The sequence below is a fragment of the Bufo gargarizans genome, chromosome 3 (genome assembly GCF_014858855.1).
Source record: "Bufo gargarizans isolate SCDJY-AF-19 chromosome 3, ASM1485885v1, whole genome shotgun sequence".
Classification (NCBI taxonomy): Eukaryota; Metazoa; Chordata; class Amphibia; order Anura; family Bufonidae; genus Bufo; species Bufo gargarizans.
Window position 1 is genome coordinate 262,206,740 of NC_058082.1, and position 15,776 is coordinate 262,222,515.

Consider the following 15,776-nt stretch of genomic DNA (forward strand, 5'->3'; position numbering starts at 1 on the left):
TCTTAGAAAACTATTTATTGGTTGTAGTGTATTACATTACATGGGATGGGATAGGTAAAGTATATTTAAATGCAGTGATGGAAAGAAAAATGTAACAGTTCAATTAGAGATTTTATCTCAAAGTGCTCCCAGTATACATTACCATCTTTAAAGGGGCACTGCCATCTTAAGTGTATGCATCGCCATATAAATGGCTGCAAGTCCCTTCTCTTTGAATAGGTGTAGATGGGAATATCCCTTCAATGAATAGAAGTTATTTGTAATATATACAGGTGACATGCAGTTTATGTTAAAAATTGGTTCATTTTATGATTTCTGTAAACAGGTTATCTTCTAGAATTCACATTCATTCATATCTTAGCATTGTCTGTTCACTGTAGAGACCTCCCTGGAATATAAAGCAGAAAGTATTAGGATTATGTAAATATAGGGAGATGATGAATGTAGCCCTTCAAATCAAAGATACATATAGGTATATATACATATTTATGGGATCTAGATGCATTTCTTACTAAACTATTTCACTTGCTGTGTTCAGATGTCTGCCAGATGTGGCAGACAGCCAGACATCTGAACACAGCGATATAAAGAACCTGCGGCAGTAGGAAAAATCGCATGCTACTAAATACAACTTGCGCTTGAACAGCCCTCAATACAATCAGCGTCGTGGAACTCTCAACCCGCATGCGCGGTGAAGTAAGTGCGGGCATATTGAATGAATATTGGAATATTGAATGAACACATTATGTATTGACCCGTCTTGTGAAGAGGTAATACAACACAGAAAGTGGCAATAACGAGACTACTGCTTGATAATTGCATGATTTTCCTATTTTATGACGTAAAGTCATGATTTTATTAAAGACACGGAGGCGAGTATTGCATCACTCTTTCTTTACTGAATTCCACAGCAGCAAAGAATTAACATAAAAAATCAAGGACAAACCCCCAAATAACCCCTCCCATAAACCAGTCCATAAATTGGCCCTCTCTCCACATATCTTCCTCTTTCTTTGATGTGACTAGCCGATCCATACTCGAAAACCGAACCGAAAACACTTCCAACCAAACTCCGACCGGGATCCATGGAACTAGAACCTGAACACCAGAACTCAACCAGAACAGCGGTCAACAGGAACTAAGAATTTCTTGGAACCATCACAGGGTGAAAACCAGAAATCAACCTAAGGAAACAAACAGAATAGACGAGGTAATACATAGAAACTGAAATCCTATCCAATCATGTGGCGATAGAACATCAAATATAAAATATATAAATATAATACAACCTCAAATATAAAATATATAAATATAATACGGTCATCTGAAAATCAGAAACATAAAACATAAAAGGGGAGGGAAAAGAAATGTGGGCAATACTCGCCTCCGTGTCTTTAATAAAATCATGACTTTACGTCATAAAATAGGAAAATCATGCAATTTGATAACAAGACACGGAGGCTCGTATTGCAAGTTTAAAGTGACGACATAATCGTAGAAAAGGCATGAAGAGGTGGCCTGAAGTAAAACTCCCTAAACGTTGAAGCTCTAGACCAATCCGCCAACCGTAGGACATCCTCCAAACGGGCTCCGGCAACAGTCATGGAGGTAGCAGAGGCTCCTCTAATCGAATGAGCCGTGAAAATAGACGTATCAACACCGGCCTGAGATAAAATCTACTTAACCCAACGGGATAGGGTGATACTAGTGACCGGAAGAAAAGGTCTGCGGAAGGAAATGAAAAGTTGCGGAGAAGCCGGATCACGCAAGGCAGACGTGCGTCCTAAATACTCCTTCAAACATTGCACCGGGCAAAGGGAGACGTTATCCGGAAAGGCCGGGTAGGAAACCGACCGGATGTTAGTTTTGGTGCGGCGAGATATGTTAAAGGAAACCCCGCTAGGAGTAAAAGATAAAGCATCAAAATCCAAGGCTCGCACATCCGAAACCCTTTTGCAGGAAATCAAGCAAAACAGGGTGACCAGCTTTGCCGAAATTTGGCGGAGGGATAAAGCTGAATTGAGGGGCCAAGCCGAGAAAAAGCGAAGGACCAGCATAGCATCCCAGGAGCTAGTGAAACGGGGTCTGGGTGGACGAGATAACCGAGATCCTTTAAGAAGTCGACACACCAAGGGATGCTGACCTGCAGGGCAGCCCGCAAAACCCTGGTGGCGAGAAGAGATGGCAGAACGGAAGAGGTTAATGGACCTATAGGCTTTACCTTCATCAAAAAGAGACGACAGGAACTCGAGCATGTCCGTCACAGGTGCCGAAAAGGGATCCAGACTCCGCCCCACGCACCAATCAGACCAGCGCCTCCAGGCTGACTGATAAGCACGTTGGGTGCTGGGAGCCCATGCGCTCTCCAAAAAGATATGAGTCATCCCCGATAAGCCCAAGACATTCCACTGTTCCCCAAAACCCTGCACGCGAGTGAGAGAGCCGTCTGTCACTAGTGGATGACGTTGGTCCCGGGGTCCGCGAAGGAGATCCGGAAACGATGGAAGAAGCCGGGGGTCCTCCACTAGAAGTTCCAGGAGTGGAGGGAACCACTATTGGGCTCGCCAAAAGGGAACCACCATCACCAAGTCTGCTTGTTGACGACGAACCTGCGACAGCACCCGTGGGATGAGAGCAAACGGAGGGAAGGCATAAGCTCGATGACTCGACCAATCCTGTAGAAGGGCATCCACAGCTTCCGACAGAGGGTCTGGTCTCCAACTGTAGAAGCGCGGCAGCTGAGCGTTCCACCGAGAGGCAAAAAGATCTATAGATAGAGGTCCCCAAATCGACATGATGGAGGAGAACACCGTTGAATCTAATCTCCAGTCGCTGAAGTCCGAAGAGTGGCGAGAGCTCCAGTCCGCAAAGGTATTGCGAAGTCCTGGAATATATTCCGCGATTACCATGAAGCCCTTGTCGAGGCAAAAGGTCCAAAACTCCTTCGCTAGATGGGTCAGGATCGATGAATGGGTGCCCCCCATGGCATTGACATAACGCACGGCAGACACATTGTCCATCCTGAGCCTGATGCACACTGATATCCTGTCGTTGGTGAAGCTGCGTATGGCAAAGGATCCTGCCAATAGTTCCAGAGCGTTTATGTGAAGGTGAGTTTCGTTGCCTGACCAGGGACCTCCGGTGGAGACCCCATTGCAGTATGCACCCCAGCCGAGGAGACTGGCATCTGATTCCACAATTAGATCGGGTTGGGGTCCCACGATGGCCTTGCCGTTCCACGCATCGAGGTTGGATATCCACCACGCAAGTTCGTCCCTCGTCTCGCGATCCAGAGTCACCAGATCCGCATAGGATGCTCCCGCTTGTAAGTGGGCAATCTTGAGCCGTTGCAATGCTCGATAGTAAAGAGGAGCCGGGAAAATCGCCTGGATAGAGGAGGAGAGAAGACCGATAATGCGTGCCAGGTGACGAAGCGACAACTGAGGGAGTTTCAAAGCGTGACGAAGTTCCTTGCGTATGGACCTGACTTTGGTCCTCGGCAGGAATAGGGATAGTTTGTTGGAGTTCACCACAAAACCCAGAAACTCTATCGACCTGGAAGGCTGTAGACAGGATTTCTCGGTGTTTATGACAAACCCAAGACCTGTAATAAGAGACATCGCAGAGTGCAGGTGAGAAAGAAGCTCTGATGGGGATTGAGCCATGAAGAGGATATCGTCCAGATAGATCACAAGACGAATACCCTGACTGCGAAGCCAAGCTACCACTGGTCTCATTAATTTGGTAAAACACCAAGGGGCAGACGAGAGGCCAAACGGTAGGCACGTGAACTGCCAGAGGAGGTCGTACCAGCGAAATTGGAGGAGCAGTCTGGACTGGGGGGGAGACAGGCACCGTCAGGTAGGCATCTTTCAGATCTAACTTCGCCATCCAGTCTCCTGGAAGAAGAAGGTCCCTGAGTAGATGAATTCCCTCCATTTTAAAAAAGGCGGTAACATACAAACCTGTTCAGACTCCGTAAATTTATTACTGGACGGAATTGGCCTCCCTTCTTTTCTACTAAAAAGACAGTGCTGATTATTCCGACAGTATAGGGAGGAGCTCTCTCTATCGCTCCTTTGTCCATAAGGGAATGGAGTTCTAGATCCATATAAGACCGGGCCGGTTCTGCCAAAACCAGCGGATGAGGCTCCGGAAGGGACAACTGAGCAACTACCAGATCTATCTGGAACCCTTGGACCGCGGCCAGCACCCACGGATCGGAGGTGATACGGCTCCAAGCGGGTAAAAAATGTCGGAGTCTGCCCCCGATACAATGGCTGGAAGAAAACCATAGGTTTTGAGGACTTACCGAGTGGACGTCTTGAACCAACAAAGCCTCTGAATCCTCTGGGACAGTACGATTGACCCCTGGAAGGGAAGAAGGAGGACTGCTGCCTCTGGTCCTGGAACGGTGGTGAAGGCTGTCAGGGTCAAACAGGGGTTCACCCTGCGGATCAATAAGGGAGTCAGGACCAGGGGCACCAGTTTCTGGACCTGCGCTAGGGGATGTGGAGGAGAGAATCCTGTAAACTCGTCAGCCACCCGGACCCCCTCAAGGTCTATATCAGAGGAATAATGATCCTCACTCAAAATCTCCTCATTCGACTCAATATCAGAGTCAGAACTAGATTCGGGACGAGCCCGAGCGGACTTCCAGGGGCGCGCTTTTTCCGCCTGGCGCGGGCAGGCTCTCTTACGTGACCTAGGCACGTTGTCTTTTGATGGAACTAAGCCATCTACACAATCAATTCTGGAGGTAACAGGAGTAGGGTTAACAGTGGGGGTAGTGACGGGGTTTTGTGCTCTAAGCGCTTGAGAAACAGATTGGGAAATAATAGAGGACATATTGCCCATGGCATTAGCAATAGCTGTAGAAATGGATTGCTGTAAATCCAGTACATGGGACTCAGCATGACTGAGGCTAGAAACAGCAGGGGGTTCAATGGAGCTGGTGGTAGGGTTCACAAGGGACAAAGGGGGTTCGCTGGGCAGAGACATAATAAGGAGTTAGTCACTCCTGGACAAACAAGACAAATAACAGCAGAGAATCTAAGAGAATAGGCAGGTGCAGGTACCGATGCAGGTGTGCAGAGGACGGCGACACCGGAAACAGAATAGAGGGTGGAGGGGGAGGAAATATGAAACGCCCCCTACACCCAAGGAGTAAAAAGATGGCGGCCGTAATATAATCCTAGAAACCGGCGGCTGCCGGCAGCTGAATAAGAAGCCAGAGGAGGGTAAGCAAGATGGCGCCCGAGAATCTCGGGCCCGGCGCGCCCCCCAAATGTGAATGTCGCCGAAGTCTCGGAGATCGCGAGATTTCGGACGACAAGAAGCGCTAAAGCTTACCTGATAGAGGAGCAATGGCGCCGCGACAAAGAAAAGAAAAGATAAGGTAAAAGTGAAAAATGTATAGTAGAAAAGGGACAAGCGAAAATCGATCAGAAGAAAGATGCGATCAAACTAGAATGAAGGAAGGACAATTTTGCCCTAGACAACAGAAATAGGACAAAACGAATCAGGATACAGTATATATCACTAGATTATTAAGACCAAGGGTATTACATCATAAGACTATAAGATCTGAACCCTTCTAATATTAATACATTAACAAAAATAACTTCACTAAGCGAAATAAAGAGACACTTATCTGCTGGGCAGCAGCAAAGAAAGAGGAAGATATGTGGAGAGAGGGCCTATTTATGGACTGGTTTATGGGAGGGGTTATTTGGGGGTTTGGCCTTGATTTTTTATGTTAATTCTTTGCTGCTTTGAAATTCAGTAAAAAAAAAGTGATGCAATACGAGCCTCTGTGTCTTGTTATAAAATTAATGTATTAGGGCTCTTTCACACCTGCGTTCTTTTCTTCCGGCATAGAGTTCCGTCGTCGGGGCTCTATGCCGGAAGAATCCTGATCAGTTTTATCTTAATGCATTCTGAATGGAGAGAAATCCGCTCAGGATGCATCAGGATGTCTTCAGTTCAGGACCAAAACGTTTTTTGGCCGTAGAAAATACCGCAGCATGCTGCGCTTTTTGCTCCGCCCAAAAATCCTGAAGACTTGCCGCAAGGCCGGATCCGGAATTAATGCCCATTGAAAGGCATTGATCCGGATCCGGCCTTAAGCTAAACGTCGTTTCGGCGCATTGCCGGATCCGACGTTTAGCTTTTTCTGAATGGTTACCATGGCTGCCGGGACGCTAAAGTCCTGGCAGCCATGGTAAAGTGTGGCGGGGAGCGGGGGAGCAGCATACTTACCGTCCGTGCGGCTCCCGGGGTGCTCCAGAGTGCCGTCAGGGCGCCCCACGCACATGGATGACGTGATCGCATGGCACGTCATCCATGCGCATGGGGCGCTCTGACGTCACTTTGGAGCGCCCCGGGAGCCGCGCAGACTGTAAGTATACCGCTCCCCACTCCTACTATGGCAACCAGGACTTTAATAGCGTCCTGGGTGCCATAGTAACACTGAAAGCATTTTGAGGACGGATCCGTCTTCAAATGCTTTCAGTACACTTGCGTTTTTCCGGATCCGGCGTGTAATTCCGGCAAGTGGCGTACACGCCGGATCCGGACAACGCAAGTATGAAAGAGGCCTCAAGATAACAACACATGAGAGATCTTGCAAAAATTTGTAATACCGCTGTGGAGTACAACTTTGTTCCAAATAGTGCGTGAGCTCTGCACAAGGAACTAAGAGAGGGACCGAGACTGTATATCATCTAAATTCAATTACAACATGAGCAATTTACTAAATTGGCCATTTTAAGTTTATATTTTAAGGTTTATTGAAGGTCTTGTATGAAAAATATAGGAACCTTTTGAGATATATGTTGATCATATTGGGTTTTAAAATAACAATAGGAATAAACAGGTATATGTGTTTTTATATATTGTTTTGTTTCTTTTATTTTACTCTAATCACTGACTTTAAGAGAAATAAGACTTTTTTGTTTTAAAATATGACCTATATAGGAGTTTCGCCTGTCATTTCACTACAAAACTTTGTGCTTCATTTCAATGTTCATCTCTTCAGATTACAAATTAACTATATAAATGTTTTCTTATGTTTTCCATCCTGTTTAATTTATTAAAATACTTCCTGCAGCATTCTGCGTATTATAAAAACCTACAAGCAAGGTTACGGGTCTATCATGCACTTCCATTATGATTCACTTCATAACAAAATACTGCAATACCGTATATATTTTTTATCTTAATTCCAAACCTAAAGGCTATGAACACCTTTGGAAGCAATTTTTAAAATGTTTTATTGCTGTACTCATTTTGAGATAAAAAAAAAAATTCAATTAGTCTTTATAAAAAATTGTTGAGCCCCTCTCTCTTTATAGTCTGGAGATTCTCTAATAGTATGCTCTGTGTTTTTAATGTGTTCAATCAGGCAGCTCAGTTGGTGGAATGTGGCTTAAATAAGTGTTTTTAAGCTAGTAGTAACTTTGAAGTAAGGGTTATTAGATGGCACAAATTGAAAGTATGATTCTCATAGCTAGGCCGAAGTTAAGCCTGTATAAAAAAAACTGCTGAATATTTTTAATAAAGACCAATTGAAAAATGATTTTCAGTCCAAAATGAGTAAAATACAATCATAAAAATATCCCTGAAGGTATACATAGCCTTTAATCAAATACAAAACCGCTGAATATCAAAATACCCAAATTATTAATTTTTTACATCCCTCAACAGGGGCAGAACTACTGCTGTACCTGCTATAGCAGCTACTACTGTGCCACAACATCAGGGCTATCAGCCCATGCAGTAATTTTCCCTTTCAGAAGCTGAAACCATAACTGACTGAAGTGGGAAGATAGAGCTAATTTAACCTGCTGTAATTTAACCAGCCTTTAAAAACCAGGTCAGAAATGAGATCAGCAGGTATTGCGGATCTTACTCCTGACCCAGTTTCTACAGGCTCTCTCTCTCTCTCTGGCTATTTGATTGCCATATCTCTAGCGTCTTTACAGTCTGAGATAGAGCAGGTTCAAGAAGTGTGGAGGAGGAGGGGACAATAGCACATGTGCTGACAGGCTGCAAGGACAAGAAAGACATATATATCCTCCTCTCCCTGTGTAATTATTGTACATGATCCCAGGGGGAGGACTTCTATGCATGTTATCTTCTGTTCCCCATCAATCTTAGAGTAAATTTGCTCTTTGATTGTCACATGTGGGTGTGGGGTCTTTTTCTGAAAAAGAGTGAAAAAATTAGCACTTGACCATCTAATCACACATTCTGCACCTAATTGGGCCATTTATTGATGCCACGACCCAGCTGTTTACACGCATCTGGATCATGGTGTAAAATAAGATGCACCAACACTTGTACCACACAAACATCCAAAAAGTTTTCATTTTATGCTGTCCCTATCCCGTCCTTGTTTCCATGAAATGTGCTATTATTGTACAAAAGTAGTAACATGTGGAAAAAAATAATAATAATTTGGTGTAATTGTACCAACCCAAAGAATAATTCATAAATTATGCCACGTGGTGGGGGATTCATTGACGTTTAACCAGCCTTTTCTAGCTATGCCATACCCACACCAAACTCACCCTTGTGTGAAAGGGGATAAACACATACAAAAAATACAGCAAAAATACAAAGCTTACTCTTGAAACCTTCACCACGTTGGGTCTGACTCCTGTTTTATATTGCATTCAACTCTTAGATCTAAAAAGAATAGAAAACCATGTAAGTGCTCTGTAATGTATAATGTATTGTATCTCTTTCATGGCTGTCACTGCACATAGATGTAACAGGACATTTTTAAATTCTGCTAATGAACAGCAGTGTGTAATTTTCATCAAGTAATTTAGTTCCATGAGATCTTACATTTTTTTGCACCCTGCTGATAAATATGGTGACCGGTGCGTACAGGAGATGTACTGGTATGGGCAGCAAGGTGGCTCAGTGGTTAGCACTGTTGGCTTGCAGTGCTGGGGTCCTGGGTTTAAATCCAACCAAGTACAACATCTCCATGGAGTTTGTATGTTCTCCCTGTGTTTGTGGATACTCCAATTTCCTCCCACACTCCAAAGACATACTGACAGGGAACTTAGATTGTGAGCTCTATTGGGGACAGAGTGATGCTAAAGTCTGTAAAGCGTTATATATATGTGAGTATAATAATAGTATAATACTAATACCTCTTGTAAGAATAGAATATGAACATGTTATATAATTTCTGGAATGGCCATATGGACCAACAAAAATACAAATGTGAGCATGACCTATAGAAATTAATGGGTCAATGTGCTACCCACAAAAAATGCAGGAAGCACACAAATGAAAAATATGGTTGTGTACATGAGGCCTTAATGAATGTCCAGCATTTTGTGTAGAGTCAAATACCTTTTGCTTCTGGTTCCGCTGTATGAATCCTGTCAGGTTTACCTGTAAATAATGAAAACAGAAGCAGAAGGTTCACTTTGCTACTTCATTTTTCTGCAACAGTGATGTATCTGGAGAAACATATATTTACAGGTCCATTTAAAATTCAGCCATGATCTTCTTTGCTCTGCTGCTGTCCTAACTTCAGATCTACAGTCACTAGGTCTACAGGGGGATTTTTAAGGCTGCATTTTTCTCAAATTAGAATGCAGTTTGACAATGATAGGGACTCAACTCAGCTCATCCTGGTGATCAGGTATAAACAGTGATGTAGTTTCCTGATCCTCGTATTTAGACCCTTCCTCGTTTTGAAAGTGGTGGGATATTGTATAACTTGTAGGAGACTTGTCAGTCTTTAAAAGGGTTGTACAAGACTTTATAATTTCTGGCCTATCCTTAAGATAGGACATCATTGTCTGATTGGCAAGTGTTCGAAATCCCACACCCCTACTGATCGGTTCAGAGTAGCTCTAGCACCAGATGTAGGAGACGGAACTATAATGCTGTTTCATTCACTTCAATCGGAGCAGCTCTGCAGTAACCAGCTCCAACCTCTACTCAATGGACCAGGGGTGTTGCTAGGTTAAAACATTCAGGGCCTGGGCCCCAAATGTTTTGTCCCAGGCACCGAATGTCCTGCCTGCCAGCTAGATACAACTATTTCTCGTACTTTTATCCATTGGGGGACACAGACCATAGGTATAGCTTAGAGGTATTAGTAGGAGGGACACTATGCAAATACAAAAGAGCTCCTCCGCCTCGGGCTATACCACCAGGAGGAACTCAGTCTTTGCTTAGTGTCCGGTGAAGGAGGTTGACACAATTAATATCTCTACTCCGGTTTGTTATTTTCTTTCTAGATGGGGACACAGGTCGGCATAGCGCCTTCCTGGTCCCCCGTGGAGTGCCCGCCGCCGTCTTTGGGACGCTGCCTGGCTGCCTCCATTGCCTCCCAAAGAAGACAAGTGGATCCGGGCTCGACCTGCAGCTCCGGTATCCCACCAGCCACTGGGTCACCTGCTGCCACCCTCCACCAGAGCACTGCACTCCTGGGCAAGGAGTCAGAAGTCTGAAGAGGTGCATCCCTGCTGGTCCTGGAGTCGAGGGAGAAGACTGCAGGAGCAGATGAGTATTGCCTGCATCCCTGCCATCCCCCCCCCTCCCCTCCCTCCTTCCTCCCTCTCTCCATCCTCATTACTCCTGAGGCTGTCTGGGTGAACTGCAGAGATAGGAGTCCTTCTGGGGGCACGTTGGGGCTCTTTATTAGGGGCACATATTGGCTCTTTATTAGGGGCTCAAAGGCATCTGGCATGCTATGCGTGGCACTTGCCGGCATCGCTCTTTTTCCTCCAGGGCAGGGGACGCACCACAGAGTTCAGCGGTGGTACTCACTGCGACAGCGCCGGCTCTTTCCTTCCTACACCAGGGACATTAGCCCCCGATACATGTGAAGGGGCCTTGGTGGTGACGGGTCCATTTTTCATACGGCGCGCGCTCTTTTCGTGCCATTATGATGCATCCGGGGGGCGGAGCCTCTGTTCCGCTCTGGCGCTTCCTCCCCGCTGTGTTCGGCCGTGCAGTGCCGAACTCTCGCGTGACTTCCCCTGCTCCTCTCTGCCGGAGGTCCTCTTCTGCTGTGACTGAAGGGATCTCCTGAGTGGTGGCACATTTCAGTATTTGTCAGCCATTAAGACAGCTTCTAAGCTGTGTGGATAAATGCCTTTCCTTTGATGTGTGCGGGTCATGAGTTTGTGCATAATCCACTCCTGGCCTGTGACAGATACAGTTGGGCTTTATCAGATCTGGCTGCTAAGCTAAAGCAGGTGTGGAGATAACGTTTTTAAAAAGATGAGGGAGGTCTCTGGGGTCTCCCCTTAGTCTGCCATAGCCATTTCTCATGCCCCACCGGGGTCCTGTCAGGTGTGCCATTCAACCCTTTTTTCTGTCGCCTGTCTCTTGTGCCCTGCCCCTGGACAGGATCTCCTCCGTCTCTTGCTCAGCCCAGTCCTCCCTCTGCATGACGCAATCCTGCCTCTCTACGAAGACAGCGGTACCCATCTGGGTTTCCAAAGACCTCCCGCCCCCCCTCGTCCCTGGGAGCCTGCGGTCCCCGCTTGGGCATCTGCCATGTCCAGTGCGGCCGCTGATTTGGTCTTAGTCGCCAAGGCAGCCATGTCCTTTAATCCTGTGGCGCTAACCACTCCATCTACTCTCAGAGGTTCCCACAGTGGGCGCCTGACTACGAAGAGGCAGCGTGAGCGGCAGCATCCCACCTCGGATGACTCCATCTCCCCCCCCCTCGCCTGAGGCGCATTCGGACAACTCCCCCTCCCCTTAGGGAGCGCAGGTCTGAAGGGGAATTGTCCGGCTCTGACCAGGTCATTGAGCGGGACCCCTCTCCTAAGCTCTCCACCATGGTGGCTGACTTAGTGGCGACTGTCCGAGACACCTTTATTCTCCAAGGGGATTCTCCTCCTTCCACTGGTCAGGAGTTCCCCCCTTTTTCCGTCCAGGGAGTCGGAGACTACCGTGTTCCCGGTCCATGAAGGATTTTCCGCGGTCATATCCAGGACATGGGGCCGTCCTAACAAGGTTCTCGGCCACCAAACGCATGAATATACTTTATACTTTCCCTGCTGACGGCGAGGAGTGGTGTCTCCTCCCCCTAAGGTGGATCCCCCAGTCGCCGGACTAGAGGTCGAGGTTGCCAATTATACGGCCCTCCCTGTCTTAGACAGTTCCTCTTTGCAGGACGCTGTAGACAGGCGTATAGACTCTCTTTCCAGGTCCATTTTTCACTGGCAGGTGCGTCCCTGCGACCTGCCTTTGACTCAGCAGGGGTGGCCAGTGCTATCTCGGTGTGGTTACAGTGCCACCACCAAGAACTGGCGGAACAAGATGCGTCTACTGACACACTGGATTTGGTTCTCCAGACGTCTCAGGCTTCTAAGCTTCTTTGCGAAGCTTCTAGGGACATTGCTTTTCTCTTTGCCCGCATGTTAGCCATCTCTGTCATTCAGCGCAGAGAGGTCTGATTAAAGGTGTTGGACGCCGACACCTCCACCAAACGTTCCCTCGCTATCTACTCTTTGGGGTTTCCAGACCTTATAGGGATCAGCTGACCAGTTCATCTCTGCATGCCTTTCGCCGTTTCTCGTCTGGTAGGATGTCACCTGCTTCCTCCGCCGGGGGGCTCAGGTCGTCCGCAAAGAGGCTCTCCTTCAAACCAGCCTTCCTGGCGCTGGATGGCCCAGTCAGCCCGCCCTGCTGCTCCTGAGCCTATCTGCATGTCCCGTCCCACCAACGATTCCTGCGCTTCGCCATTGGGGGCCAACACTATCAGTTTGTCACCCTTTCTTCGGGTTAGCGACCACCCCTCGGGTCTTTACCAAGATCCTGGACCGCTCATGGCGCTTCTTCGTACCAGGGGCATTCCTTTGCTGCCCTGTCTGGACGATATCCTGATAAAGGCCCCCTCTCTACCGCAGGCCGAGGACAGCGTCCGGATCACTGTTCAGACTCTGGAACAGTTCGGCTGGCTGATACATTTCCCTAACTTCCCGTCCCAGAAGCTCTCCTTCCTGGGGATGATTTTGGACACCTCGACTGCCAGAGTATTCCTGCCAGCCTTCAAGTCCTTCCAGATCCAGGGGGCAGTGTCGCATATGCTGCGCTCCCCGTGCCTCTCCATACGGGAATGCATGTGGGTCCTGGGTCTTATGGTAGCCTCTTTCAAGGCCGTTCCATATGCCCAGTTTCACACTCGCCTGTGGCAACAGGAGATCCTTTCCCTCTGGGACAAGGCCTTTCGGGGTCTGGACGATAGCATCTGCTTGTCTCAGCGGGTTCGGGCAGCTCCCCCTTGGTGGCTGTCCCCAATGAACCTGAGGTCGGGGAGATCTTTTCTCCCATTCTCCTGGACGATCATCACCACCGATGCCAGCCTCCAGGGTTGGGGCGGCGTTCTCCAGTCTCACACGGTTCAGGGGGTTTGGTCGGCGGCGGAATTACGCCTTCAGATCAACATTCTGGAGCTGAGGGCGATTTTCCACTCCCTCTCCCATTGGACTCCTCTCCTGGTGGGCCTCCCGATGAGGATCCAATCGGACAGTGCCACGACTGTGGTCTACATCAACCATCAGGGCGGGACCCGCAGCCGGATGGTGGTGCAGGAGGTGACGAGAATTCTGACGTGGGCGGAGTTGCACGTTCTGGTGTTGTCAGCAGTTTACATTCCAGGAGTGGACAACTGGACAGCGGACTTTCCAGGCAAGTGGTCTCTGAATCCAGATGTATTCAAAGAAATCTGCCACAGATGGGGCCGTCCGGATGTGGACTTGATGGCGTCCAGGCTCAACAACAAGCTCCCGGTGTTCCTGGCTCGTTCCCGGGATCCGAAGGCCGAAGGCGTACGGGGTGGACGCCCTGGTGTCTCCATGGCAGGACTTCAGTATCCTCTATGTCTTCCCTCCGCTTTCTCTACTACATACGCAAGATCGAGGCGGAAGAGATTCCGACCGTTGTCATCACCCCAGAGTGGCCTCGCCGTGCGTGGTTCTCTGGCGTGGCTCGGATGTTGGCGGATGCACCATGGCCTCTTCCCGACAGAAGGGATCTACTGTCTCAGGGCCCGCTCTTCCACTGGAATTTGCGGTCTCTTCGTTTGACGGCGTGGCTGTTGGAACCACCATCCTGAAGAAGAGGGGGTTCTCGGATTCAGTGATTAGAACCATTGTCAGTGCGAGGAAGCCGGCTTCCTCCAGGATTTACTATCGTACCTGGAGGGCCTTCCTGACTTTTTGTGAGAACTCGGGGTTCCCTCCCCTTCGTTTTTCCATCCCGATGGTGCTGTCGTTTTCTTCAGTCCGGGCTTGAGATGGGACTGTCGTTGAGTTCCCTGAAAGGTCAGGTTTCGGCGCTGGCCGTCTTCTTTCAGAAGTCCCTTGCTCTTATGGGTCCTGTGAAGACCTTTCTTCAGGGGATGGCACTTTTGATTCCCCCGTATGTTCCCCCCTGGCCTCCTTAGGATCTTCATTTGGTCCTGCTCTCTCTGCAGATGGCCCCCTTCGAGCCTCTGAGTAAGGTCTCCCTGACTTTTCTCACCTGGAAGGTGGTCTTCCTTGTGGCCATAACTTCCATCAGACGGGTGTTGGGGCTGACCGCTCTTCCGGCCAGGAGCCTTTTTCTGTTTATTTTCCAGGACGAGGTTGTGCTCCGTCCGGTTCCCTTCTTTTTGCCCAAGGTGGTCTCTCCCTTCCACCTTAACGAGGATCTTGTTCTGTCCTCCTTTTGCCCTTCCCCGGCAAACCACATGGAACGCGCTCTACCTTCCCTGGAAGTCGTACTGGCCCTGAAGGGTATCTCGCGGCTTCCGCTTCCGTCCGCCGTTCGGATTCCCTCCTTGTGATTCCCGAGGGACCTCGTAGGGGTCTGGCGGCCTCCAAGGTCACTGTGGCGCGATGGATCCGCTCGGCTATTTCCGCGGCTTATCGCGCTCGTGGTAGGGTTCCCCCGGCTTGGATTACCGCTCACTCCACTAAGGCGGTGGGGGCTTCCTGGGCAAGGCGCAATTGTACCCCATGCATCTCAGCTGTGTAAGGCGGCCACCTGGTCATCCTTACATGCCTTTACGAAGTTCTATCAGTTGTATTCACTGACTTCGGCTGATGCTGTTCTTTGGCCGCAGGGTTTTGCAGGCTGTGATTCCTGTTTGACCGTTGGACATTCCTCCTGGCGGTGCTGTAATTTTTTTCCCACCCCATGGACTGCTTTAGGACGTCCCATGGTCTGTGTCCCCCAATGGATAAAAGTACGAGAAAAGGAGATTTTTTGTGAAACTCACCTGTAAAATCTTTTTCTCGACTTTTCCATTGGGGGACACAGCTCCCACCCATTCTGCCTGTTGCAGGAGGGGTCTTCAGTTCAGTTTCTGTTTGTGGTCGGACCTCATGGCTTGGTCCAATGGTTTCCATATTTTTTCTTTCTCCTTCTCCTACTGCTTTTGCAACGCCTGAGTTCCTCCTGGTGGAGTCTGGGGGGTATAGCCCGAGGAGGAGGAGCTCTTTTGTATTTGCATAGTGTCCCTCCTACTAATACCTCTAAGCTATACCCATGGTCTGTGTCCCCCAATGGAAAAGTCAAGAAAAAGATTTTACAGGCGAGTTTCACAAAAAATCTCCTTATTGCAGTCCTCAAGACAGCAATACAATTGCACCTAATGCCCTGGAGAAGCTAAAGGACCTGCGATGATGTGAGGGGGTGATGTTAACATGGGATGGCATGTTGAAGGTGGCTGGGGAGGGGGGGGATATTATTTACATGGGACTGTATGTTGAAGGCGGATTGGGAGGGGGTGATGTTATTTA

The 15,776-nt window shown here is 48.3% G+C and overlaps 1 protein-coding gene across 3 annotated transcripts in view; it reads right to left on the reverse strand.

Annotated features, from left to right (window-relative positions):
- The window catches only part of GTF2I (general transcription factor IIi), a 122,527-nt gene continuing 106,751 nt past the window's right edge, over positions 1 to 15,776 (reverse strand). For 2 of the 3 annotated variants that reach the window (XM_044285216.1, XM_044285214.1), the window contains 3 exons: positions 9,373 to 9,414; positions 8,631 to 8,691; positions 1 to 388 (listed from right to left, as the gene is read on the reverse strand). In XM_044285216.1, the coding sequence (XP_044141151.1) occupies positions 8,642 to 8,691; positions 9,373 to 9,414 (92 nt within the window). In that variant the 3' untranslated portion in view covers positions 1 to 388; positions 8,631 to 8,641. The other variant, XM_044285215.1, reaches the window with a different exon arrangement.